This window comes from Martes martes (genome assembly GCF_963455335.1).
Source record: "Martes martes genome assembly, chromosome: 3".
NCBI lineage: Eukaryota > Metazoa > Chordata > Mammalia > Carnivora > Mustelidae > Martes > Martes martes.
In genome coordinates this window covers 74755689-74783266 of record NC_137890.1, presented here as the reverse complement: position 1 = coordinate 74783266, position 27578 = coordinate 74755689, and the positions used below count along the sequence as shown (strand labels likewise).

Below are 27578 nucleotides of genomic sequence, written 5' to 3'. Positions count from 1 at the left end.
GAGAGAAGGGAAGAAGCCATGGGTTCAGTGAGCTGGGTGGATGGTGGCCACATTCATTGGGACCAGAAAACCCCGGGAGAGGAGAGGGGAAGGGGAGAGAAGTTTTGAATATGCAGAGTTGAGCACCTGTGGGTGTTAGGTGGTTTGCAGGATCTACTGTTCATTTTGCTGGGTCTGATAATAGAATGAAGGTATGATTATATAATTAGAATCAGCAGTTAGAGCTAATTCTCAAAATGAGATGATGTAGGAAACTGCTTTAAAATACTCTATTTAAAAAAAGATTTTATTTATTTATTTGACAGAGAGACAGAGAAAGAGGGAACACAAACAGGGGGAGTGGGAGAGGGAGAAGCAGGCTTCCCACTGAGCAGGGAGCCTGATGTGGGCCTTGATTCCAGGACCCCAGGATCACGACCTGAGCCAAAGACAGACACTTAATGACTGAGCCACCCAGGTGTCCTAAAATACTCTTTAAAGGAGCATTTTGCTGGACTTTAAAATAGTCCAGAAAAAAAAAAAAGAAAGAAAGAAAGAAAAAGCATGGGGAAAGTTGGGGATGGAGGCATTTAGAATGAAAACAAGTTGATGGTTGTCACAGTGGAGTGGTGGGTCCATGGGGTTTCTCGTACTATTCACTCTATTTTTACATAGTCTGAAAATTTTGAGGATGATGAAGAAGATGATGATGATGGTGATGATGATAAGAGCAAGAAGAGGAAACGAGGAAGAAGGGCACAGACTATTCCTCTCAGTAACCTGACTGGGAAGGGAAACCATGCAATGGATATGAGAAGCACAAAGACATAAAGGAGTTTTTTGTGGGGTTTTTTTGTTTGTTTTTTTGTTTTTGTTTTAAAGATGAGACTCTAGAGCACATATATTGGCTGAGGGAAAGCACTTGAGAAGAGAGTACAACTTAGCCATTGACACAAAACTGCTTAGTTAGAAGTCATCCTACAATATAATGGCTCCCAATCATTTATGGTCAAGATGTGTAGATAAGTGGACAGTCAGCGGACGGTAGAGTGATCGACACTGGGCTCAGCGGGGAAGACTCAACTTTGTTCCTCATGTCTCCCTTCTCCCTAGCACAGGCTAAAGCTGAAATGTCCTCCTGGGGCCAATGACAGAAGCCTAAGAGAACAACACACAAATTCTCTTGAGGCCTGGGCTCAGAACCAGCACACTGTCACTTTCAACTCACAAGCCAAAGCAAGTCACACAGCTGAGGAGAGAGAAAATATCTCCAGCTCCCTTCACGGGAAGGAGAGGGTCAAGAGTTGATAAAAAGCTGAGGCTAGTAAATGAAATTTTCTAGCTAGAAGGGGTATATCAGAATTCTGTCTATATTAACCTTTTGGCTTGACTTACAAGAGGCATAGTCTTATCCCTTCCAGGCTGAAGCTGTCTGGGCCTGGGGAAAAGAGTTTGAACCTCAGGTGCGCCCAAGATTCTCTTTCAGGAGTGATTAGCTATGGGCAATTAAGGAGCCAGATTATATAAAGTCAGGACTGCTTGGGTTGAGCCACAGCCCTTGGAAAACCACAGTCACAAGGGTAGAAACTCAGAATCTCATAGAAGAAGCTAATCTATAGAGAAGAGTGGAGAAACAGGCAGGGATGACCAGAGATCTGGGGGCTGGGAGGGCATGAAGCCTGGGAGAGAAGGGGGAAGGGAAAAAACACACGCACATGCAGACATACAAGCACACATATGCATACACACAAACAAACGTGCACACAGCCAGGCAAGTAGTTTCCTAGAGTCGTCTAACAGATGCCCGGAGAGAGGCTAAGGAGGACAGCAGATCCAAGTATCGACAGTCAGACGGAGATGTGGACTGTCTGCCGATGACTGATCCTATCAGGTCTTTCCGCAATCAGTGCAGAGAGACTCCCTTGAATGCTTACCCTAAATCTCTTTTCACGTGGATTAGTTCGAGCGTTCCTTGTACAGAAAGATTCCTTGATGAATACATTCATGTAAAACCTTTAAGGTTTCACACAATAGTTCATGGTTGTGCTCATATAACCAAGAAATAATGTGTGCAAGTCACCTTGCTGTTGGGGACTCAAAATATGATCCAGTCTCTGCCTTTATGGAGAGTAAATCAGGATCGGGGAAACAGGAAATTTATAGCCTGCTAGTCAAAGACAACCCAGACATTGGAAAGCTTTCTCCACAGTGCTATGGAAGGAAAGGGCTGCAGAAGTTCAAAGGCAGAAAAGATGGGTGAGGGCTGCAGTAATCAGGTAAAGCTTATCTGGAGGAAATAGGACGAGATCTGTTTAGAGTAGGAAGGAGACTGCTGGCGGGCTGAGCTCAGGGCCCCCATTTCCCACCTGAGTGCAGTTACCTGAGCTGCAGGCACAATAGCCAAGAGGACTGAAAATGCTTTGCAATTAGCAGTCTTGCACACTTAAACTTATACAATCTCAGATGTGTTAGGGAGGTGATGCTGGAAGCCGCCTGACAGGCTGTTTCAGGTGTCTAGGTTCCGAGTACAGAAAAACTAGACAGAGAGTGAGAAAGGGAAAGAGGAAGGAGGAGGATCAGGGACTCAGATTTCACTGGGGGCCCCAGGTGTCATTGTTTTCAAAAGTGACTTTCCTGTGTGCAGCCAGGGATTAGAACCACTGTTCTAGGATTTCATGAGTGGGAGACAGAGTTCATCACTGTTGACAGGGCAAGAGAGGGAAGGAGGTATAGCCAGATGGAGGAAGTAAGATTGGTTGCTTGGTGTTAAAGTTAAAAAAAAAAAAAAAATCCACTTGTCATTTAGAAGTATGGGTATTGGAAAAACACACTATGGAGTAAACTGCAGGAAGAAAGAGGTGGAACAATGGATCCGTTCACAGGAAAGAAAGAGACAGAAGGAAAAAGGCATGGCCTGGGTCCTATTAGTGGCTTTACACGCAGTGTTGTGGGGAAAACTGAAACTGGTGGTCGATGGGCCTAGCACAGGGGCCTGTAATAAGTGGAACTGTTGTTTCATATAATCTCATTCATTCCAAAAATGACTGTAACAGGTGGGTATTAGGAGGGTATTAGGGTATTAGGAGAAAAGAGAGTCAAAGAACCTTATCCAAACTCCTACAGTTAATAAACTTGGAACCCAAAGGTAGGTGTAGGAGGAGGCTCTCCCACCACAATACATCATAGCAGAGGGCTGGGCATGAGAACGTGGGTACCGAGCTAAGAAGGTGGGAAGAACTAAAGAGAACTAAAGAGACGGGAAAAGTCAAGAAGGCAGGAGGAGAGCCGTGGGCACACTGAATGGGGGTCAGGAGGCTAAGGGAGTATCTTGAAGAGATTCACCCAGTATCCTAGACATGTCTAGGGTACAGTGGGAGTGAGGAGGAGAAAGCCAAAACCCACACAAGGGAAAGCATTTAAGACTCTCCGAGTTGTGGGAGGTTGGGAGGGAGGGATGCATGTGGGCTTGTCCCACAGATCCCGGCTACAGCAGCAATCCAAGAAAAGCTATAGGTGGACCCACGTCCCAGCACCCTCTCTCAGTCTCATGACACTCTGAGACAGGCATTATTATCATCATCCTCACTGTAAAGATGAGGGGCTTGAGCTCAGGGGTGAGTACTCTGTGAGGATCCCAGATCAGGACTGGCCAGTAAGCCCTGGCTTGTTTTCGAAACTTCTCTGCAGGAACCTGTTCATCACCCTCTGACAAAGACCTGTTTCGATTTGGAATGACGCAGGATATGAAAAAAACACACCTGGCAGAACGTCAGACAATCTATCCCATCGTTGTTACCCTCATCCAAGGACAACCTTTAAACATGCGATCCTCGTTAAAAAAAAAAAAAAAAAAAAAGACACCTATATTCATTCGAGCCTCTGGGCAGCGCTTCTCGAATTTTCATGTGCATCACACCACCTGGAGATCTGATTCAAGTAGGTCTGTGGTTCTGATTTCTATCAATGTCGCCAGTCCGCAAACCATACTTGGAGAGGCCAAGGCCTTAGGGCAGTGGTTCCCAAACTTCCATGAGCACTCGAATGCCTGGGGGCGTTTCCAAAACTTCTGATTCCTATGTCCTACCTCCAGAAATTGTGGCTTAATTGGTCTGGGGTATGCTCTGGGTTTGGAATTTGTAAAAGATCTCCACTTAATTCTAATGCACAGACAAGTTCAGGAAGCACGTAGAAAGCATACGACCAAACATATCCATAAGAAGCCAAACCAATAATGTAAGGACAAGTTAGTTTAAATTACGCACGGCATAGTGCAGAGGGCGGCGGTGGAGATGGGGAGCAGGTCACAAACCAACTGCGCCTTCCGCTCTGTAGCGCCGGTTAACCAACGGTGCCTCCTGCTAGGGATGAGGAAGCCACGCCCCCAGCCCCACGCGTGGGAGGGGCGCCGGCCCGCCAGGGGCTTGCCGGAGCATGCGCGGATGCGGCGCCGGCGCGGGGCGGGGCCTGCTATCTGCGCGTGCGCCGGCGCTCCAGTCCCGCCCCGCTGGGGTCGCGCTCCCGGAAGTGCGGAGGGCTTGCAAGTAGGGTGCTCCCGGAACGGAAGGCGCAGGGCTGAGCGTCGGTCACACGCAGCCGTTTGCTGCACGTGTTTCGGCACTTGACTGAGCCACGGTGCGGGGCGCCCTGGAGCCGCCGGCCTCGGTTGCGGAGGGCGTGTCATTCCTGACCATCGCCGACGCCTTCACCGAGGCCGGCGAGAGCCCCGCCCCGCCGCCCTCCGGGCTCAATAGGAGGTTCATCTGCTCCTTCCCTGATTGCAGCGCCAGTTACAACAAGGCCTGGAAGTTAGACGCGCACCTGTGCAAGCACACGGGGGAGGTAACCAGGCACCAGCCATGCGGCGGAGGGGCATGGTGTCCAGCCCCAGGGACTCGGGACGCGGTGGCCGGCCTGGTGGGCTCTGTCCGTGAGGCCAGGGGCAGCACGTGGGTGCACATGCCTTTGCAAGACATGTTCAGCTTTGGCAACCTGGATCATAGAGGCGAACCAGCTCTGCGTTAGGTTTGGGAGGAGCCGAGGAGAGGTAGACACGTTCTGAGACCCAGACACTCTTGTCATGGGCTCGGGGCTTTCTAAACCAACGCTTCCCCTTTGATCTTGAGCTTTGGCCAGTCATCACCTCCGGGTAATCTGTAAATAGGTACAGAGGAAGGATACATTTATTCTCATCCTTTCTATATCCCCTACTTTTACCCGCAACAGACACCTGACTTAACCCCTGGCCTCCTGGAACTGGAACGGGGAATGACTTCTAAGTCCTGGAGCTTTGGCAAGCAGCATGCATTCATTCCTTCATAATTCAGTACCTTTCTAGCCCTGAAGAGAGAATAGTGAACAAAGCAGACAAGGCATCTGCTGTCACCCACCGTATGCTTTAATTGGGGCAAAGGAATAAGTAGGAATGGGACACGCAAATTGAGAGCTCCTAGAAGATGGTCAGGAAACGTCTCTTTTGATCTGAATGACACAGAAAGGATCCAGTCATGGAGACACGAGGGACGAACAGTCTGGGCAGGAAAAAAAAAAAAAAAAAACCACCAAAAAAACCTGCAGAAGGAAGCTGTGATTGAGTGTGATTGAGTTGGGGACAATACAAGAGGAGGTCTGAGAAGCATGTCTGGTGGGCTTATTTTTTGGCCAGGGTACAAATAGGGTTTGGAGTTTGGGTTTTATTTTGAGGGCAATATGAAGTCTTTGGAAGATGACCTCTGGGGAAAGGGACGTTCACAGAGGCCAAGGAATCTGCCCAATTTCCCAATGTTTGGCAGAACCTGGCTTCACATTGCCTCATCTGAAGGCCCCTAATTTCCCCCCCCATCCTTTTTTAGATTAATTAATTTATTTTAGAGAGAAAGGGAGTGCAGTGGGGAGGGGGAAAGGGAGAGGCAGAGAGAGAACCTTAAGCAGACTGAGTGCTGAGTGTGGAGCGGGATCTCATGACCCTGAGATCATGACTTGAGTGGAAATGAAGAGTTGGATGCTCAGCCGGCTGAGCCATCCAGGTTCCTCTGAAGGCCCTTAATTTCTTAAACCAGAGGCCTGCAGCCCTGCTTTTTCTCTTAGCACCTACCTCACATACAGGCCATTCCGTCACATGTCCTCATGGCCCCCATCCTCCTTACCCTCTCCAGCATTGGAAGGTTGATCATTTCCTCCAAATCTTTTCCTCTTCCCCACTGACTGTTTTCACTGCTCCTTTCTGCCCTTGACTTTACCCATGCTACCCAGTTGTCTCGGCAGTCTTACCCAGTGACTGTCTTCACTCAAAACATCCATTAAGTTCTGCCACCCTATCCTTTCTCTTGCCCATTCTGTCCCTCAGATTGTGGGTTCTGAAACTTGTATGTCCAAGTAGGGAAGCATGTGGTCACTTTTGTATCCCTCCCTGAAAACCCTTGGGGCAGCATGAGCCTCCTCTCCCTTCTGTGGGTCACCCACAGAGCCATGGCCCAGAGGAAGGATAGACTGTCTATGACCTTGGGGCATCGGGCAAGTAGTCTCCAACCCTCTCCCTCAGCTCTGCCCTCTAGACAAATAAACTGCCCTCTCTTTAAAACAACAAGGGTGCCTGGGTGGTTCAGTGGGTTAAGCCTCTGCCTTTGGGTGAGGTCGTGATCTCAGGGTCCTGGAATCGAGCCCGGCATTGGGCTCTCTGCTCAGCAGGGAGCCTGCTTCCACCTCTCTCTGCCTGCTGCTCTGCCTACTTGTGATCTCTCTCTGTCAAATAAAATAAATTAAGTAAGTAAAAAAACAAAAACAACAAAAAAAGAAAGACTTACAAATACTGTGCAAAGTTCCATGGATTTTCCCCCAGTAATAAACTCTTCTGTCTTCCTGTCTACTGGCTTTGCTACTAGTACTGATATTTGAGGCTTTGGTACCTCCTTCCTGGACCGTCTTGGGGTTATGTTTTTCATAATCAAATAAACAAAACTGGTTATTTGAGGGACAGTTTTGACTTTTCCTATAGGTTTAGAATGGAGACCCTTCCTCCCTGGGTCGCAAGTGGTGGTTGCAGTTAGGCTGGGAGCTGATGGCTTTGCTCTGGCACCTGTGAATGTCTTCCTGGAGATGTGCTGGGCATTCTCTTAGCATAGGCACTGGGCTTGTCTGGGATGAGACGGAACCTGCACGTTCCTGTGCCTTAGGCTTCGAATGGATAAAAACACGCTGTGGTTGGAAACACATGCATGTTGGCCATGCTGATGGCAGATAAGTCACCTTCAGGGGTGGGGTGGTGCCGGTGAAGCCTGTTGTCAGGTTAGGAGTAGGTTAGCAGTGCCATCTCTTACTGTGAAGGCTACCTGCTTATTTCATCTGCTATTCATAGAACAAAATCTGTGACACTGCCTTTGTGAGAAAGTTGTGGCATTTGTAGAACACTATTATCTAGTCTTGGTGCTCAGCACTTACTGAGAGGAAACCGTCTCTGGAGGTGGCGTCCATGGTTTTGCCTCCTGTACATTTTAGGTGTTTGAGTAATACCAGAATTACTAACTGGGGCAGGATTGACCTGTTTTTTCTTTCCTTCCTGCTAGAGACCGTTTGTTTGTGACCATGAAGGGTGTGGCAAAGCCTTTGTCAGGGACTACCATCTGAGCCGCCATATCCTGATTCACACGGGGGAAAAGCCATTTGTGTAAGTAGAGCACAGTTCTGAGGCCTTTGAAGCGGTTGTATTTGGCATATTGACCAGTATTTGCCATATCGTTCCTGGTAAGGAAATGGATTGTTCACTCCTGAGACCAGGAGCGAGCAGCTTCTCTCCTTTGCTTCTCTGGGTCCAAGAGGAGACTGGGTTTGGATGTGTGGAAGAGAAGAGGGGGTTTTGTGGGTCCTTTGTGTGTGATAACTTCAGCAGTGAGTTTATCTGAAGTTGTCTTGAGTTTGCATCCTGTCTTCTCCCTTTTATTTATTTATTTTTTTAAGATTTTATTTATTTATTTGACAGACAGAGATCACAAGTAGGCAGAGACGCAGACAGAGGGGATGAGGGAAGCAGGCTTCCCACTGAGTGGAGCCCAATGCAGGGCTCGATCCCAGGACCCTGTGATCATGACCTGAGCCAAAGGCAAAGGCTTAACCCACTGAGCCACCCAGGCACCCCTCTTCTCCCTTTTAAAGTACATACTGACTGGGAAATCCTCCCCCCAAAACACTCTGTTCGTACTAGATGGGATAATGGTTCCCTGGCAGTCTTGCCTCTGCGGCTTACAGGATCTTTATGAACTAGTAAATAAGCTTCTGGGATAAGAGACAGAAGCATGAAGAAGTAGAGCTTTTAATAGTTTTATCTTGTATTTCTTCAAATTAAGCCCCTGCACCTCTCCCACACCAGGTTCTATTTTATTCTTCTTGGAGTTGCTGGTTCTGAAAGGACGGAGGTACTGCTTGCCTTTTGAATCAGCTACTTTTTTAAAGCAGTGGATCTCAGATTTAGGGAGCGTGAGAATCACCTGGAGAGCTTGTTAAAACCAGAGTGCTGGATCCCATCCCAGAGTTTCTGATTCCGTAGGTAGTTGGTGGGGCCAGAGAATGTGCATTTCCAGCAAGTTCCCAGATGATGATGCTGTTGGTCTGACATCCACACTTGGAGACCCACTGAACAGAACGTTCCGTGAAAACACTTAGTTTTCATTGAAAAAATAATACTCTATTAGCTGTCCAGAGCTACATACAGGAGACTGGTTTTCCCCATGTTGGAATTTGATATCGTAATTGTCTTCCATGAGACAGTTCCTTGCATGTAAGGTTTTCTAATGATCTAAGTTGTTTTTTTTTAGTTTAAGATGATGGTGAAGGTGAAGTGTCTCATGTCTCACTAAGGTCCAAACAGTCTTGGGGAAAGTGAGTTGTCAGTAGTTGACATGGGATCATCTTCACTGTCCTTTTCCACGTGGAGAGCCACCTCTCTGTGTGACCAGCGTGGTAGCGAGCGGGAATGGGACAAATTACGGGGGGGTGGGGGGCAGATGTCTTTATTTCAGCCCCGGCGTAAGCACACGGTGTATCATCAAAATAAATAGCCCTAAGTAAAGCTTAATGGATTTCAAAATGTAGTTCAGCTAGCCCAGCAGAGAGTAACTAAGTGCGGTCTGGAAAATAGAGCTGGACTATAGTTTTTGACCTGGAAGTTTCACGTTGGGGGATTTGTTCCGTAGGTACACTCGTGCCTATATTAAATGCATGTATGAGGCACAACACTATTAGTAGGAGAGGAGCATTGGGATCCCACCCACCTGCTGATCACGAGGGACTGAAGAGCATAGCAACAGAGCAGAATAGTCTACAGCTGGGAAAATGAATGCAGGTGTTGCCTGGGAAACAGGATCTCCAAGGCATAGTCACTGAAAGACCAAAGTTAAGAAGAGTGTGTACGGAGGGCTGCCTTTTTATGTGTAAAAAGGAGGAGGGAGGAGTGGACAGGAAGAATCTGTATTTATATTTGCAACGTTAAAAGTTACTTAATAAAACTGAAAGTGTCACCTGTCCTTAGAGTGGTGGGGCATCACGCAGCCGTGTCCCTTTTCATGCTCTTTGGATTCTGAACTAAGTTACTCTGTGCTATTTAAAAGATGAAATCTTCAAGGAGAATGAGCTGGGTACAGATGCACAGGGGGACCAGGAAAGCTGAGTGTTCTTCCCTCTGGACCAAGGCCACTCTGGTAATCCCGGCCAGCTCTCTCTCTCGCCTGACCCGTCTTCAGTTCCAGGCTCCCATCTGGACGGTGCTGCTGGGTGTCTCTCTGACTCCTTAAGCCCAAATCCCTCCCAGTCAAGTCTGAACTCTGCTTCCTTTGATCTTCACCTGCCTGGTCTTCAGCTGCCTCGTTCTTGTCGGGTGGCATCTCTGTCTACCTGACGACCCGTAGCAGAGGCAAGGCAGCTCCCCTGGGCGCCTCACCCTCTCAGCTGTCCCTCAGACCCTGTCCCTCCGGCTGCTGTGGTCTTACTCCAGCCTCTTAACTCCCACTTGAATGGTGTTTTCAATGCCTCCAGACTGCTTTCCTTTTTAAGGCTGGGCACAGGTTTTAAGCAAGGCTTTCATAACCAAGTCTAGGATCTTAGTATGTTGTGTAAATGACCTTGGTGACCTCGTCTTTTTATAATCTTGCCCTGTTTGCTTGACTCTGACATGAAACTGTGGTCCAGCAGCACTTAACTGACCAGCGGCCCCATCTGTGACGCTGCCTGCGTCTACCGGGTCCCTGTGCCTGCTCCTTGCTTCTTGTCAGGACGTTTCTGGGCCCTGTCCTCTTGCCCCGCACTTGTGTTGGGTTAGATGCTTGGATCAGGATTCAAGGCCAGAGTGACACAAAACCCAGCACCCTAGTGGTTTAAACAAGACAGCCTCTGTTTTTCTTGCTTAACTGAAATGCGGAAGTGGACAGTTGAGGGGTGTGCCACAGTCAGGAGACTTGGGCTCTTTGTGGCCTGTCTCTGCCATCTTCATCTTGGGGCTTCAACATCATGCTCCAGGAGGACTGCTGGAGCTCCAGCTGTCATGCAGGCGTTCCAGCCACCAGGGTGGACAAAGGAGCAAAAGAGGTGTGCCCCCTTCTCAGACGCTTTGTGGTTGCTTTAACAGGACAGGCCCAAAACAGCCATGTGGCCACCCCTAATTGCAAGGGAGGCTGGAAAAAGCTCTATTTCTGTTCATCATGTACCCAGCTAAAACTGTGTTCTGTTCCCAAAGTCAAAAACAACCCCTTTTGAAATTCATAGTGGTCTCTGCCCCAGCGCCCCTCCTGTGTGCTTCTAGTGCCATCGATTGCACGGCCCCTACCTGTGTGTCTCCACCTGTCCCTGTGGATAGCCCAGTGTCCGACAGGACTGTTACCCAGTGTTTATCAGTGAATGACATCTGAGATCAGGGCTCTCAGGGAGGTCCTGCTTCGTCCACCAGGCTTTGGAGAACTATTCACAAGAAGAGCTCACAATAAAAAACACAACCGCCCAAAGAATTTAGATAATTCAAGGGTGAGATATAGAAACACTCATTAAGGGGGCCTAGGACAGCTTGATGATATGCGAGAGGCCGTGTGGTTTGTGGTTTTACTCTAAATACCTGTTTTTACCTCTGATGGTAAGCAGAAGCTAGTGTTTTTGAGGGTTTTTTGGAAATGCAGCTTATTGTGACATTTCAAGCAAAATTAAGGTTATCTGATTCTAAATTGAGAACAGTTTAACTAAAATACAATTTAAGCCTAAGCAGGGTTTGGGTTTTTGGAACTAGTGTTTTCCACTTTTCCTCTGCCTGGTTCACGAAGCACATGTGCTGCACTGTGCCTGATTTCAGAGGCCTGACATTAAAAACGCATCTCAGTGCTTGGTAATCATGTCAGAACTGAGAGGCTGACACTGACTTAACACTTTGGAATTTGTTAAAGACTATTTTATACCGTACTTGGGAAAGTACTTTTATAAAGTTGGAGGATATATGCATCTTAAAAATTCTCTTCCCTCGGCTTGTAAATATTTTGATTTATATAATTTCTTACAGTTGTACAGCCAGCGGTTGTGATCAAAAATTCAACACAAAATCAAACTTGAAGAAACATTTTGAACGTAAACATGAAAATCAACAAAAACAATATGTAGTAAGTATGAATGATTTTCTGTGCCTAAATTCTCTATTTTTATGCTTATTATCCATGTTTTGAAAATGCTCATCGACCAGATTTTGTCTGTCAAATACCTGAATTTAGCCCAATACCTAGCTAGCATAAAAGCGGCTTATTTTGAAAGCAAACGTTTTCGTGCTGATGAAGTTTATTATGGGTAGGCTGCCCCAAACGAAACCCTTATGCTGTTTCAAATGGGTTTGTCTTCAAAGCTTCCTGGCCTAGAATTTGACACTCAGTGGAAACAAGTAGCAAGTATAAAGTTCCACAATATGTTTATCTTGAGGGAATTCTCTTGTGAACGGTTCTTTTTTTTCTCCAGACTAATGAACCTTTATTAAACAGTGCACTTTTGAAGGTTGCAAGAAGGCCTTTAGGAAACACCAGCAGCTGAGAATCCACCAGTGCCAGCACACCAACGAGCCGCTGTTCACGTAGGTGCTTCCCGCGCCTGGGCTCTCTTACAGTTGAGGTGGGAATAAGATTGAAAGGCAGAGGTTGGGTGCAAGTGTTCAGAAACCATTTCTTAACGCTTTTCTGTACCGTGAATGCCCATTGATATAGTGGGCCATTTCAAAAGTTCGATTGTGCTTTTCTTTTCCAACAGAAATAGTTAATATATTTCTAAGTGATTTGTGAAATTAGTATAGTTATGGTTAAGCTCGAAGGGAAAGCTAAGAAATGACTTTATTCAGTTAGAGCTCGTTTATTTTTATTTTTGTTAAAGGTTTTATTTATTTGTCAGAGAGAGAGAGGGTACGCGTAAGTAGGGAAAGTGGCAGGCAGAGGGAGAGGCAGACTCCCCACTGAGCAAGGAGCTCCGATGTGGGACTCCATCCTAGGACCCTGGGATCATGACCTGAGCCAAAGGCAGACGCTTAACTGACTGAGCCACCCCGGCGTCCCAAAGAGGCTGTTTAATTGTGTGAACTGTCATTATGCAGACACGAAGCATTCCTTTGCTACAGAGCAGAAGTCACAGGGCTGTGTGCATTAGAGTGGCCTTCCTGAGGAACAGGGATGGTGACTGGACACACGGGACTGGACTTGCTGAGGGAGTCAGGGAGCTCCAGCTGCCTGCTCGGAGGTGCATCTTCAAGGGCACTGGCCAGCCGCTCTGTGGGTCACCATCCTGCCCAGTGCCTTCCTGGTCCCCCCAGAGCTGTGGCTTGCCTGGGGTCACTGTAGGGCCTGTGTCGCTTCGCTGGCAGGCCTGCCACCTCTTGTGCCACCGGGGCCTTTTGCACAGAAGCGGCCGTGCCGTGTGGCTCACCAGAGTCCATGCGTCTGCCGCTGCTTTCCTTCCACACCATCCCCAGGTGGCAGCGTGAGACCCGGGAGACAGTTGAGAATGCTTTAGGGGTTTACCTCAGCTGTCTTGTAGCCACGAAAACAGCCCAGTCTCAAAATGGTGAAGATGAACACTTTAATATGATCACAACGCCAAAAAAAGAAGTCATGACTCTTCTCTCAGTTTGTTTGGTCTCAAGGCTGGTCAAGTAACTTGAATTTCACTTGGGATTCGGTCTCAATTTCAAATCTCCTCTTTATGATTGGTTTGGTGGTGGGGAGAGACTTGGGTAGCAGAAAAAGACAGAGTAATACCTTCAGTAGATGCTCCACAAAAGCGGATTGGCTCATGTGGGACTGTTGTTAACCCAGGTGTGCCCAGGAAGGATGTGGCAAACACTTCGCCTCACCCAGCAGGCTGAAGCGACACAGGAAGGTCCACGAGGGTATGTCTGGCGCTCCCCGGTGGCCCCTGCTTTGAGGAGACCCCAGGAGAGAGAGTGTGTGTGTGTGAGAGAGTGCGTGTGTGTGTGTGTTGTGTCAAGTTCTTTGACTGTAAGATGCTTTCTGTTCTATGCCGTGGTCCCGCGGAGGCACCCAACACCATCTAGGCGGGGCCCGCGTGCTGCAGGTTCAGGTTTTAGACTTGAACAGAGGCACTGCACACCCTCGTCTGTTCCTCTACTCCTGTCATCACTGTTTACAGCCGGTATCTCTTGGTCTGCCACAAGTGCCTGGGGGTTCTGTGCTTCTGAGAGTATTAGCGCTCCGGCCATGGTTGGCTTTTTCACCACTGTTACCTCTTTGCTGCCTGTGTCCTCCTTCTCCTTACGGGCATCCTCAGGGCTTGGATAACAGTTTGAGGTTTTGGAATTATCAGATTGTAACTTTTTCCAGAAAGACTTGATTAAATTACTTGAATCTATTCTCTGTTTCCTTGAGGGTTTTTTTTTTTTTTAAAGAATTTATTTATTTGGCAGAGAGACAGAGATCACAAGTAGGCAGAGAGGCAGGCAGAGAGAGAGGGGGAAGCAGGCTCTCTGCTGAGCAGAGAGTCTGATACGGGGCTTGATCCCAGGACCCTGAGACCATGGCCTGAGCCGAAGGCAGAGGCTTAACCCACTGAGCCACCCAGGCGTCCCTCCTTGAGGGGTTTTGTATTCTGTATTCCAGTTTTCTAAGTATAGAGTATATGGGTTTTTGTTGTTGTTGTTGTTTTAAACATGAAACTAGTAGCTGAAGAGTGAGAGGTAGCCTCGTTCCTTTTAGTTTCTCTCTATTGAGTTGGTGAAACACAGATCGGCTGTTAACAGTGACGGATTCTTCCAGTTCTGGTGCTTCGCACGATGTCTGCTTTTGTCTACAGCATTTCCTCTGGGTTCTTATTTTCTCCCTTAATTGTACCCTGCGTCTTTCCTGTATTGTATGTATGACTTACCAGATAGTAAGACTAGAGGCCAGGGGTAGGCACACAACCACTGAGACGTAGTGTTGGTGGTCTGCCAAGCCCAGAGGACCACGGAGCTCTTTCACGGAGGAACACAAGAGGCAGGCATAAAGCAGGGAGGGGCAGGGGGCTGCGAGCCACGGCGGTGGGGGAAGGGCAGCAACTTACCGGGAACGGCGTGCTTCTGTGAAGTCTGCAGATCTAAGACCCTATGTGGACTGCCTTGCTACATGATTATTAGGTTTCCCTGCAAAAGTGAGTTTTTATTCCCACCTCTAAAGACTAACCGAACATTACTTTGAGACTGGAGAAAGATTATGTAGGCTTACAAGTTTCCTTTCTAATTATGTTTGGTATTTACACTGGATATTCATGAAAGGCAATGCACCAATGTATTTTTCTCAACAGGCTATACGTGTCAAAAAGAATGTTCCTTTGTGGCAAAAACATGGACGGAGCTTCTAAAACATGTGAGAGAAACCCACAAAGGTAAGGCAGATGTGTATTGTATGGCACAGTGTAAGTATTTGTCGCTTTAGAACTGCTTTTTTTTTTTTTTTTAGAACTGCTTTTAAAGAGGGAAATATTAAACATGGGCCTTAAAATAATAATTTTTCTGTGTCATGTTTTGAGATGTGCTGGGTACCTCAGCCATTTGGCAAATGAACAGAGCTGTGGTCCCAGGTTCAGGAGGAGCTATGCCAGGAATTGCTGTGCACATCTGTGATTTTTTAAGATGTTATTTATTTATTTGAGAGAGAGAGCACAAGGCAGGGAAGAGAAGGGCAGAGAGGGAGAGGGAGAAGCAGGTTCCCCACTGAGCAGGGAGCACAATGCGGGACTCAGTCCCAGGACCCTGGGATCATGAAGTGAGCCGAAGGCAGAGGCTTAACAGACTGAGCCACCCAGGCACCCCTAAATTAGTAGTCAGTAACCTTGGGAGGCACTGGTGGCCTATGGGACAGTTTGGGAAACAGTGCTTTATGTATTGGCGGACAAGGAAGGAAATTGGTCGTCTCAATCTCCCTTTGCCGGCAGCCACCATGCTGAGAACCCCTGCTCCCTGGTAAGGGAAGAGTGACTTTCTGTAATACAACAACATGGGAGAATTGAGACAGACTTCCAACCAATAAAAATTGGAGTTCGTTTTCTGATTTAGGATAATCATGACATTTTTGGCATTAAATACATTACTTATATATTGAAGTAAATTTTCTCTGTATGGTCATACCTGGGGAAATCGGTTAAGTTTGTCTGTCTGCTCCACCAGAGGACATAAAATGTGAAGTATGCCAGAAAACATTTAAGCGCAAGGATTACCTTAAGCAGCATATGAAAACTCACGCCCCGGAAAGGGATGTATGCCGGTGTCCGAGGGAAGGCTGTGGTAGGACCTACACAACCGTGTTTAATCTCCAGAGCCACATTCTCTCTTTTCACGAGGAAAGGCGCCCATTTACCTGTGAACATCCGGGCTGTGGCAAAACCTTCGCAATGAAAGTAAGTACTCGCCCTCCCGGATGCTGTCCTTTAGGTCTGGGGCTTCCCAGCTTGGTTCCTGGGAGCTCTGGATTGCAAGATGGTGCCCCAGGGCCTACGGATGGGGAAAGCTGGGTGCTCTGGACCTTTCACTCTGGCTTCAGCAGGAGCGGTTCTTAACTCAGGTCTGCAGAACAACCTGATCTTCCTATGCCAGTGGCTCTCAAAGCATGGCCCTGGACCAGGAGCATCAGTGTCACCTGAGAACTTGCTGGAAATGCATATCCACAGGCCCTCCCCGGATCAGAAACTCTGGAGATGGGGCCCAGTAATTTGTGTTTTAACAAACCCTGTGAGTCTTCATGTCCTTGAGAACCAGTGGCCTGCAGTACCACATGCTTATTAATTATAAGAGTATGCTGATACTTGGGTGTCCTTTTAGACTGTCATCTTTTAGGGGTTGAGAGAGTGGGCAACAAGGACATGAGGGACCATAGCACTTGGGGATCTAGTCTGGATCTTGGTGTGACTTGAATAGGTAAGAACGGGACACTTACAGAGGACCCACGCTGTTCTGCGGACCCTCAGTCTGGCAGGTGCTCCTACAAGTGTGAACCATGAGTTACAACTAAGTCTGAAGAGACAGTGAGGCAGGCGCCGTGTGCGTCCAGACCGTTAGAAAACAACCTGGGGCTGACGGTCGTCAGCATTATTGAGGACGGGAAGGCCTCGGTCAGATTTTCCACTGGGGTTTGGGAATGCTGTTGAGGTTCAGCTAAAAGAACCTTCTTCTGCTTGGAATAGCTCACTCAGAACTGGTTTCCCCTCCTCTTACTTATGAAACAACTAAGAAGCCAGCGGAGGTTGAGACTGTGCAAGTTCCTAACCTGGGTCCTTCAGAAAGGGTAGTGATTTAGGTCTAGGATTTGAGGAAGAATTCTGCTCTGGTGGGGGAATCTTTGTAAGCTGAGGTCACATCCTTCAATGGGATGTAACAGAAAGAAGGTGTACAGTTTATTTAAGTAAATCATGAAGTTTTCCTGTTAAGAGATACCAAAATGGCAGTGTTCTAAAGATGTAACTGTTTCTTTCTCCTTCATTGTAGCAAAGTCTCACTAGGCATGCCGTCGTGCATGACCCTGACAAGAAGAAAATGAAGCTCAAAGTAAGTTGAGTTAGGCAAGCTGTTGATTTTAAACATCAGTTACCTCAGCCAGATGCAATCTAGAATGTTTCGGCTCCTTAGTAGCGAGCGAGCCTGCACTGTTGTGGAAGGGAGGGCACGGCCTTCACTCTGTTCTAAAGGGGCGCTGTCTGCCTGGGGGGGTACAGCTAGTAGAAGATCGGTTCACACAGCTTGATTTTGAATTCCCATCATCTTGTTTTTTTATCTCCAAAGGTAAAACCCTCTCGTGAAAAACGGAGTTTGGCCTCTCGTCTCAGTGGCTATATTCCTCCTAAAAGGAAGCAAGAACAAGGCTTATCTGCACCTAAAAACGGAGAGATCCTGAATTGTTCTGAAGACAAGGTACTCTCGACTGCTGCGGCCCTTACCCTCAGCTGAACCTCACACTGCTTTGTTTAAATGACACACAGCAGCCAGCTCAGTGACTTCTGCTCAGAAGCACATTTTTCTTTATTAAAATCACTGATGCACTGATTCTTTATTAAAATCACTAGTTTCTTTGTTCAAAGTGTCTCCTTTCTGGGTTCCTTGAGCTTCTCTCCAGGCATTCTCTTCCTTTTTGCTCAAATGACGAAGAACACACATTACAGCTTTTCCTCCCCGAACAGGTTGTGGCCGGGATGAGAAGGTAGCTAGTCCAGGCATGGTTTGGAGTATTTGATGACAGATCTCCTCCTAGAAAGGGAAAACACCCAAAGATTAATTTAAAACTGTCTTTGATGCTTTCTAGTGTTAATGCTCTAATACACATAAAAATCAGCATTCCTGAATTGTTGTTAACTGACTATCTAATATCAAATTGTGCCTATCTGGTTAAGCTGACTGAAACCTGTATGATAACCAGTTTTACAAATGCCACGTAACTAACTGATGCACTAAAGGTTGATAGTTTTAAATTCCCACTCTGTCCTGGCATTGCAGGACTGTGTCTGGGCCCTTCTACCATCTCAAAAAAAGGAAGTACAAAGCAGTGGGTTTGGGTACTGACAGAGGACCTCTTTATCCCCCAAACTGTCAGTCTAGTGCATTTCTTAACATTGGTAACACAGAGTCACTGGGGTGATTAGAAGAATACACCTAGTTGTAGAGATTCTGGGCTGAAACCTAGGCCCAAGTGATTCTAACCTGGAGTGAGGGCGGAAACCACCAGACTAATTCTGCCTTTTAGCTGCTAAGGTCTTAGACTCTAAGGGCAAAACAGATATTCTAGAAACTTAGCCTGGGAGTATAAACTGATAATTTCCAGAAAGGCAGTGTGACTTTATATATAATGCTTCTCAGGGGCATATAAATAGGAGACAGACTTTTAAAAACGAATCTTATGTTTTTAAATTACAAATACTGCGCAGCTTGTAAAAAGAATAGTAGATAGCCCTGCGATTATGCAGCACAATGTTTTCACATGACAAAATACTTACGCTTCCATGGAAAAAGTGATGTACACGGAGTATGCTTACATTTTGAAAAATGAATTGGAAATCTACTGCCATCACTGGATAGAATTAGCCATTACTCATCTTTGCCTTTACAGTCTCCAGATTTTCTACAATTATATCTTTAGATCAGAAAACAAAAACCGTGAGCGGTTCCTCATACCTGCTTGTACTCACCATCTTCTGTTCTGGCTCCTCTAGGTTCTTCCCTTTCTTTATGGTAATTTGAACTTTGTACTGTTTCTCAATCCACTGCTGAATCTGTTTACTCTTTGTATCCAAGTCATGTTGTCCAATATTTGAAGAAAAACTGAGTTCCTTTGTCAGGGTAGGTCCTAGTTTGAAACAGGGAGACTTGGTGCTAGGACTGCTCACTGGTCTCTTCATGAGACTTGAGCCGTATCACACACTTCGGGAGAGACCAGCTTGGCACAGGGGCCCAGCGCTCCTCTCTTAGTTTCAAATGTTTTTTTAAACAAGGGAGATGGACAGACTTAAAGGTACCGATTTTTTACCTGCCAAGTAAGAGTATATTGGTCTCAGCCTTTAAAAGTAAAATAAATATTCTGTGATGTATGAAATGCTTCCATTATCCTTACCCTCATTTGATGAAAGAACAAAAGAATGGTCCTTTAAAAGGAACGAGTCTAGCTTTATGATAAAACTTGACTATCCTTATTTTTTCTTCTGATTAGAGCAGCAGCTGGGAAGTACTCTTCTCATCTGACTCCTTTTGCGATGGCCTCCTAGTGACAGTGGGGTCATCCAGACTGCATGAGACAAGAGGGAGCTCCCTATGTCCTGTATTCTGAAAATGGAAACCCTAACTTTTCGAAAATTATTTTATAGGGTAGGAACAAACTACCTAGTAAAAGTGCTGGGACAATTCAGAGTTTTGATATGGGAGAAAAATTAGGTCTCAACCCATACAACAATCTCCCTAGGAGGACTGACTAAATGTGAAAAAATTACAACTTTAAAATAGAAGAAAGGGAAGTGTATGTTTGTGACCTCAAGATGGGAGAAGGATTTTGTTAAGAAAAAAAACTGGTAATTTCCTGTATCAAAACACTACTGGGTAATTTTAAAAAGGGCAACAAAAGAAATCTAACCGGGACAAGGTTTTGGCATCACACAGAACAGAGAACCCTATATAAATCAGGGGTGGGGGGAGGACCATACAAGTAGAAAAACAGGGACGATAAACAGGTAATTCACAGAGGAGGCAACTCAAATGGTGAAAGGAAACACAAATAAATAAGACAGGCTTTCCCACCCATCAGCATGACAAAAATGAGATGAGAGTACCAAGTGTGGGTGAGGACGTGGGGAAAGAATTTCACACACTGCTGATCTGTCCCACAGACTCAGGACACTGACAGGCACATTGTTCTCAATGAAAGACTAGAAACAAGCCCAATGTCCACGCAAAGGCACTAAAGCCATGTTATATGGTATATCCTTAGGATTCTATTTAGTAATTATAATAAATCAGCTACAGCTGTTCTGTCAACATGGCTCTTGAAAACAGCATGACATAATTTTTATGTGTATAAAATCCTGTTCTCCACTGTTTATATGGAACCAAAGCTTAACAACACAGATCTACTATACCCAGAGTCCATGATGGTGGAAAGGGAGGACAGCACCAGGAAACGGTGCACAGGGGACTTCCAACTTTTCTGGGATGTTTTATTTTGTTTAAGAATCTGGAGCACAACAATGTTAATGCTTGTTCATTCTGGTCAGTGGATAGTAGGTATTTATATTTTTCTGTATGCTTTCCAACTCCCAAAATAAAAGCAATGTTTCTAAAAAAAGAAAGTCCTGGGGCGCCTGGGTGGCTCAGTGGGTTAAGCCTCTGCCTTTGGCTCAGGTCACGATCCCAGGGTCCTGGGATTGAGCCCCGCATCGGGCTCTCTGCTCAGTGGGGAGCCTGCTTCCTCCCTCTCTCTCTGCCTGCCTCTCTGCCTACTTGTGATCTCTGTCTGTCGAATAAATAAATAAAATCTTTAAAAAAATAAAAATAAAAATAAAAAAAGAAAGTCCTTTTATTAACACCTCCTTGCTTCCCTCAAGCCCCTGCAGCTGGTCCTAGGTCTCTCTCAGAACAAATGCCTTTAACACCTTAGCCCTCCAAGTAGCGCCCACAACAGCAATGGGTCTTCTCCAAGCTTCTCTGGGCTGTTCAACTATTTTTCTGGGATACAGTTTGAAGTCTTTACCATCCTAGTTGGCCTCCTCTGAATGCTCTTTGTTTTCTAGTCAACATCCTTGCTGAATGTGGGCTTACAAGACTGAGCCACAGACAGTGTGTGGTTTTCTTAAGACACACAACCTCACCGTGGCAGCTTTGGGACCAGTCTTCCTGGTCCCTGTCCCAGGCTGTTTAACAGAAAACACTCTTTCGTAACAATCAGCACTTAGCAGGAATCGTGACAAATCCATGACTATTCAATTCATGGTTTCATGAAGGCATCTGTGACAAGGGCATTGGAAAGTGATTGGCAAAATGCATAAATGAGCATTACTTACCAATATTATAACAAAACACTGGGGTGGGAGAGCTGCTCTATGAATCACCTAGGAGGTTAGAAAGTGTTTCCAAGCAATTAATGAGGCACCGCCACTTTAGAGATGTGGGGGAAAGGCGGGGAAGAGAATGGCCCAGCCCTGGGAACAGGGACTCAAATCTGCCACCTCCGAGTCTCCTTTCACTCCCACTGCGAATGGCTCTGCCACCCCCAGATCAGAGACCAAGCTAAGGACCACGGGGAAAAGCAGCTTCATCACTTTGGGGAGTTTACCTTACACCTCACCCTTCACCTTTTTACACAGGCTTAAAGGAAGAGATGCTGTCCACAGGGCATCCAGGAAAAAATCGAATGGAAGTAAGGGAGAGCTGAAGAAAGATGTGGGCAGGGGTGGGGAGACCGTGAACTTCCCTGTTTTTTCACATCCCCGAGGTCACGGGGAGCCCTGGCAGATGCTGCTCTCAACTGCTGGTCCACGGTCCCGAGGACTCAGTCTGCAGACAGCATGACACCTACCAGGTTTGGGGTTGGCCTTTTCCAATTCCCGAAGCCTCAGTTGCTCCTTGTGAATCTGTGCCCCTGTCAGGAGCTGGTACTGGGGAGACTCGGCACCGCTGTCCCGTTTCACGAGCCTCAGGTCCCGCTCGTTCATGAGCCTGATCACGTCTGCTCGGTGCATGTTTCCCAAATCATTGCCCGCCTCATCCAGCACGTGAATGATTCGCTCATGAATTTTTCTGCCGATGCTGTTAAAAGCCGGCTCGCTCTTTTTCTTCTTCTTTCTTTCGTCCTGGGGGTCCGCAACAGTACTGAAAGCATTGGCATGAATCCAGGAGGACAATCTTGGTACAGAAGCTCCAAGGGACTGCTGTGCTGGGATGGTCTCATGCAGGATGCATTTACCAAGACATCTGCTGATGCAGTTATTTCCAGTCTTTATGGATTCTGATGTTAGCCTCTTTAGAAGAAGGGCGGCCATCCTAAAAAGCAGGGAGAAGGTTTGTTACAATTCCATCGGTTCCTCCCCGTGCTTTGATGCTGTGGTACATGGAGGGCGTGTGTGTGGCTGCAGGCCTAGGGCACCTGTGAACGTTGTGGATCCGTGCCTGAGGAATTTACGCCAATGATGTGCACTGTCAGGGGACTGTAGTCATATTAAGTGGTGGACGTACTGTCCCCAGCACAAGTTATTGTGAGAATAAACCGTACCTGCACAGTGCTGTCATTTTCCATCATTTCTTCCCCCAATACTAGCTCATTTGATTCTATTTCCCAAGGATCTTGTAGTGCCAACTCTAAAAGCAAGTATCATCCTAAATGTTTATTTAGGAGAATGCATATATAAAATCCTTGGTGATTCATAAATACCAACTCATAAGCTTTTAATACAATCAACTGCTAAGACCATTTATCAATACATCCACTGGTACACAGAAGACAAGAGCTTTATTCTGGGGAAGAAGACCCCCACGAAGGAAGCTGACCCCCTGGGAGCACTGATGGAGACTCTCAGGAAGGAAATACCCTGACATAAATAAGAGTGCCGAGCTCATAAACTGTACGATGACCCACAAGGGAAGGCATGACAAGCCAACTTTAATGAAGCATTCGGTACACATGGTGATTCCGGTTTATTTCATAGGAATAACCACTGTTCTTATAAATGGCATTTTGGTTTTGAACTTGCTTCTCTCCCCCAATAAGTGTCTTTCTCCTTCCATTCACATGCTGGGCAAAGCCTAGAGCAGCAGGCTGGAGGAGGAAACAGAGGACCCAATCATGTCTTCTGGGGTGGGCAACACGGACTCAGGGAGGTGGGCCTGTCCCTGACCAAAGAGGAAGGGAGAGGGGCCTTCAGCGGTGCTTCTCAAAGAATGGTCCCTGGGTAACCTGCAGGAGAGTCACCTGGAGCGTTTGCTAAAACTGGAAGTGCCCTCTGGTGCCTAGCTTTGATCCCACCCGGTTGTACAATCACTGACCCAACCCCCATCATCACCCTGCCTTGAGCCTTGGGTTGGGTTGACTGCAGCCCAAGATTTCCACTTGGATATCTAATGTCACCCACAGTGAACACGTCCCCCACCGAACTCTCAGTCTTCTCCCCCTATGCTGCCTCTTCCCTCAGTCTTCCCTATGTCACAGAAAGACGACGTGCTCAGGCGCAAACAGCAAAGTTATCCTTCACTCTCCTTTTTCTCTTAGCAATTTAGCAGTGCAGCTGGCTGTTCAGCCTCTGAAAACATCCGGGATCCAGCCACACCTTGCCTTCTGTGTTGCTGTTACCCCACTCCAAAAATATCCCCCTCTCTCACCTGGTTTGCGGTCAGCCTCCTGACTGCCCTCCTGCCTCTGCCCTTACCCCCTCTAATTTATTACCCACATCAACAGGTACATGGCAGATGGCATCCAGCCTCTGCTCAGAACCCTCCACTGGCTTTCATCTCTCTTGGGAGGGGAGGGGGGAAGCCAAGCCCCTGAAGGGGCCCACAGTGGCCCCCACCCACCTCTGCCCACCTCGCCTATCCTGCCTCTTCCAGCTCTGTTCCAACCTCACTGGCCTAGGGGCTGTTCTTGGTAAACATCGAATACAATCTTCCTCTGGGTCCTTCCACCCAGGAGGTCCCTTCCCTCAGCTGCATGGTTCATTTACCTCAGGCCTCCCTCGGCTCAAGGGTTACTGCTCAGTGAGGCCGCCCCATCCACTCTATAGAACACTGTACCCTCGTCACTTTCAAATCCATTACCTTGCCTTTGAAAGAATCCACACCCCGCCATAGTCTATAGCTACTTGCACACGTGTGCACAATCTGTCCTCACTAGAATGCAAGCTTCAGGAGAAAATGGAACTGTCCATTTTGTTCCTTGCTGTGTTCCTAACACTAGAGCCCAGAGCCCCTATCAGCACCGACATGCTGAGTGAACCCACAGTTGAGCCAAAGGGAATAGCCAGGAGGGAAGGTGGTGTCTGCTGGTGTCTGACCGCTGGGTCCTCAGATGCATCATTCCCTAGAAAAACACACAAATGCAGGTAGCCCATGTGCTTCACATTCTGGCTGGCCTCGCAAATGTCACTGTCCTCACTGAGATCTAAGGGCAGATGTTCTACCCAGAGGGGAGGAGATGAACTCACTCACAGTTGCTATCTGGTCAGGACTCCAGCTGCAGATGTGGTAAAGGCTCGAGAACAAGAGCAGACTGGATTTTTTTTTTCATTTTTATTTATTTTTTTAAAGATTTTATTTGTTTATTTGAGAGAGAGAGAGAAAGAGACAGAGTACAAGCAGGGGGAGCTGTAGGCAGAGGGAGAAGCAGACTTCCCGCTGAGCAGGGAGCCAGACGCAGGACTCGATCCCAGGACCCTGAGATCATGACCTGAGCCGAAGGCAGATGCTTAACCAACTGAGCCACCCAAATGCCCCCCAGAATGCATTTTAAGTAGCTGAGATACTCCTGTTTAGCAAAAGAAGTCAGATATTTGTTGGTGGAGGAAGCCCCCAGACCAAAAGAGCAGAAAAGCCTGAGGAGACCAGAGAAGACTGTTTTCCATTTAGCATCGGAAAAATAGCAGCAGCACCAAATTTCACCAAGAGTTAGGATGGTGCTGACAGTAATGGAAGACAGCAACTGCGTCCTGCATAATGAATCCTCAACACATTAAAACAGAGAATATTATTTCAAAATGTAGGATTTTTTTTTCTCAAAATGTAGGATTTTCAAAAATAAGAAAGCATATAAATAGACAAAGCATAGGAAAAAGATAAAATTTATGAAAACCCTGGTTGTTTGTGGTAAAGGACACAAGTGATTTCTTTCCCCCATCCTTCCTAATTGTCATTTTTCCTCCATCTTTTACACGGAAGAAGTATTTTTTACTAGTAAATGAAATTACAAAATAAAGATGATTTCAGAAAAATGATGTAGAATTTTTTTTAAAGCTTTAAAAACACTTTCCAGGAAAAGGAAAAGGAGTAGAAAAATACTGTAACCATATTTCTCTTTAAGTTCTGCACCGTTATTTAAATTTTAATAAAGTTTTAAATTTTCTTTCCTTTTTTTTTTTTTTTTAGATTTATTTATTTGACAGAGAGAGAGATCACAAGTAGACATAGGGGCAGGCAGAGAGAGGGGGAAGCAGGCTCCCTGCTGAGCAGAGAGCCCGATGTGGGACTCGATCCCAGGTCCCTGAGATCATGACCTGAGCTGAAGGCAGAGGCTTTAACCCACTGAGCCACTCAGGTGCCCCAGTTTTAAATTTTCTTGACAGCAATTAAGCTCCAATACTAGCTAAATTTTGGCTTTATGGCAGCAAAGGTAAACATATACATATTTCTTCAATATCAGCTTTTCATAGATAAAATATAAATGCAATGTTAAGAAAAAAGCCGTGAGATTACTAAATTTGAATTGTAAATACCAACTTAAATTCTAATAATTAAAAAGCTTTTTTAAGGAAAGGTTTATTTATTTGAGAGAGAGAGAGAGGGAGAGAACAAGTGCACAGGAACACAAACAGGGAGAAGCCGACTCCCCTCTCAGCAGAAAACCCAATGCAGGACTCGATCCCATGACCCTGGGATCATGACCTGAGCCAAAAGCACACACTAAACCAAGTGAGCCACCCAGGCACTTCTAAAAAGCTTTTTATTAGGGAACGTTTCAAACATGTTCAGGCAGAATAGTATAATAAAGCCCCAAGCACCCATCACACAGCTTCTTAATAGCATGTAGCCAAACCAGCCTCCTCTCTGCCTCATCTCTCCTACAACCCCAGCCACCCATGAACTATTCCAAGGTCAATCCTATCTCGCCAGCATATACCTCAGTAAGTCATCTCCAAGAGGTGCGGCTTCTTTTGTCTTTTAATGACCATAATGACATTACCCCAACTAATAATCATTCCTTTATATTGCCAAATATCCAGTTTTCTGGTTTCCCCCACACTATTGTAATTTCATTTGTTTACGTTTTATTCACAGATTGGGAGCAGGGACAGATTCCCGCTGGCCCAAATGTGCGGTAATTTCAACACTAAAGAACAATGGCGGAAAGTTGTTTCAACACATGGAATATGTAAAAATCTACAAAAAAGAAAGATCATTTGCCAGAATCGCCGTGACTATTACCCGGATTCCTTACTGTGAAAATTGGTAAAGAGAAAGGACTAACCATTCACCCTACCTTTTTAGGAGGAACTGTCATCAGCAATCATCCCCAGTTGGTAAAGAAAAGCTCTTCGTTAGAGGAGAATGCCAGCTAATAAATGGAGAAGACAAGCCATTTAGAAATCACCATTTTGCCACTTTCAATCAAATCACAGGTCCAGGCAAGGGTGGATACGAAAACCATTAGATACAAAGCTAATGAGGAAACAAGGTATTTATAATGGTGCCCAAGGGTGACTCAAAGGTTACCTGCAAACTGAAATGGGAAAAACACACTTTGGCTGTCACCCTCCTTCACCTAAGGTCAGACTCGGCATTCCAGCGATGGGACAAACTGACATCCTAGCGCACACTTCCTCCCGTGGCATGGCATGGGGGTGATGCCTTCTGTGAAACAGTCCTGCCAAAAAAGCTTTAACCAGAACCTGGTCTGGCCTCTAGACCTGGTTTCCAGTTTCCAGGGAATACAAATCAGACACCACCGTAAGGAAACAATCTGACAAATACGGACTGTGGCTTGTATCCCAAAAAAAAAAAAAAAAAAAAAAAAAAAAAAAAAAAAAAAGTCAATGTAAAAGGGAATGAAAAAAGAACGGAGCTATTCTTGAATAAAAAGAGGAGACATAATTGTAAAATGCAATGTTTTTGGGAAAAAAAACAACTACAAAGAGATGTTGAGATACAGGGGACAAGCTGAAAAGTAAGGAGATTGCTGATGGACCAGGTGCGATCCGAGAAGTATTGTGACTGTCTCAGGTGGGAAAATGCCGTTTGTGGGAGGGGACTCTGAAGTATTCAGGGTAGAGGACCATGACATCTGCCATTTGCTTGGACAGGGTTAGGCAGAAAATACATGTGCAGCATGGCAACATTTGCTGAATCTATGTTACGGTTATGTGGATGTTTGGTTATTGAGCCTTAAAACTGTCCCGTAGGTTTAATTTTGTTCATAATTAAAACGTTAAAAAGAGAAGCAGCTGCCCGAAGAAAGGAAACAGTTCACTAGTTGTGCCAATAGGACTGTTCCAATCCATATAAGTTATATATGTCACTATAATTTAATAAATTGGCATTCTGGCTTTATATAATCTTCAAAAAACTGTTCTCTTTGTTAGTTTCAAGGGTCTATCTAGATGAACTCTATGTCTAGGGAACTTTACAGATTGCAAAGTCTGAATTGTTTGGTAATGCAGATCACCTTTATTCTCCATCTAGTTTTTATCAGTCTAAAAGTATCTCCCCATCATAAATGAAGATAGTTTCATGTTCAAGTAGAACTTGTGCAATGTTTGGCTAACTCGTGGTTAAAAGGGAACATGTTTTGGAGCAGTGGTTCTCAGAAACTGGAGGCCTACCAGCATCATCTGGGAATGCTTTTTCAAAACAAAAGATGTTTTCTTGTTCCTCTATTAAGAACCACTGG

The 27578-nt window shown here is 46.1% G+C and overlaps 2 protein-coding genes and 1 long non-coding RNA gene across 10 annotated transcripts in view; 1 reads left to right on the top strand and 2 right to left on the bottom strand.

The window, feature by feature from the left end:
* LOC308340454 overlaps positions 1 to 4368 on the bottom strand; it is a 36169-nt gene extending 31801 nt beyond the window's left edge. For both annotated transcript variants that reach the window (XR_013966598.1, XR_013966599.1), the window contains exon 1: positions 4242 to 4368. This is a non-coding gene — a long non-coding RNA (uncharacterized lncRNA). The remainder of the gene's footprint in view (positions 1 to 4241) is intronic.
* Positions 4369 to 4418: 50 nt separating this feature from the next.
* On the top strand, positions 4419 to 17534 carry GTF3A (general transcription factor IIIA; the record flags this gene model as incomplete). Its single annotated transcript, XM_080799398.1, has 10 exons — positions 4419 to 4503; positions 4607 to 4818; positions 7539 to 7639; positions 11504 to 11600; positions 11970 to 12058; positions 13287 to 13360; positions 14770 to 14850; positions 15632 to 15861; positions 16946 to 17005; positions 17240 to 17534. 10 exons carry the CDS (start codon positions 4419 to 4421, stop codon positions 17402 to 17404), a joined length of 1194 nt encoding a protein of 397 aa, XP_080655524.1. The 3' UTR covers positions 17405 to 17534.
* The window catches only part of MTIF3 (mitochondrial translational initiation factor 3), a 14333-nt gene continuing 4202 nt past the window's right edge, over positions 17448 to 27578 (bottom strand). For 2 of the 7 annotated variants that reach the window (XM_080798943.1, XM_080798941.1), the window contains exons 2-5: positions 26172 to 26246; positions 21510 to 21973; positions 18623 to 18794; positions 17448 to 17701 (exon numbers count right to left, since the gene is read on the bottom strand). In XM_080798943.1, coding sequence (XP_080655069.1) covers positions 17659 to 17701; positions 18623 to 18794; positions 21510 to 21972 — 678 coding nt within the window. In that variant the 5' untranslated portion in view covers position 21973; positions 26172 to 26246 and the 3' untranslated portion in view covers positions 17448 to 17658. The remainder of the gene's footprint in view (positions 17702 to 18622; positions 18795 to 21509; positions 21974 to 26171; positions 26247 to 27578) is intronic. The other 5 variants (XM_080798940.1, XM_080798938.1, XM_080798944.1 and 2 more) reach the window with 3 other exon arrangements.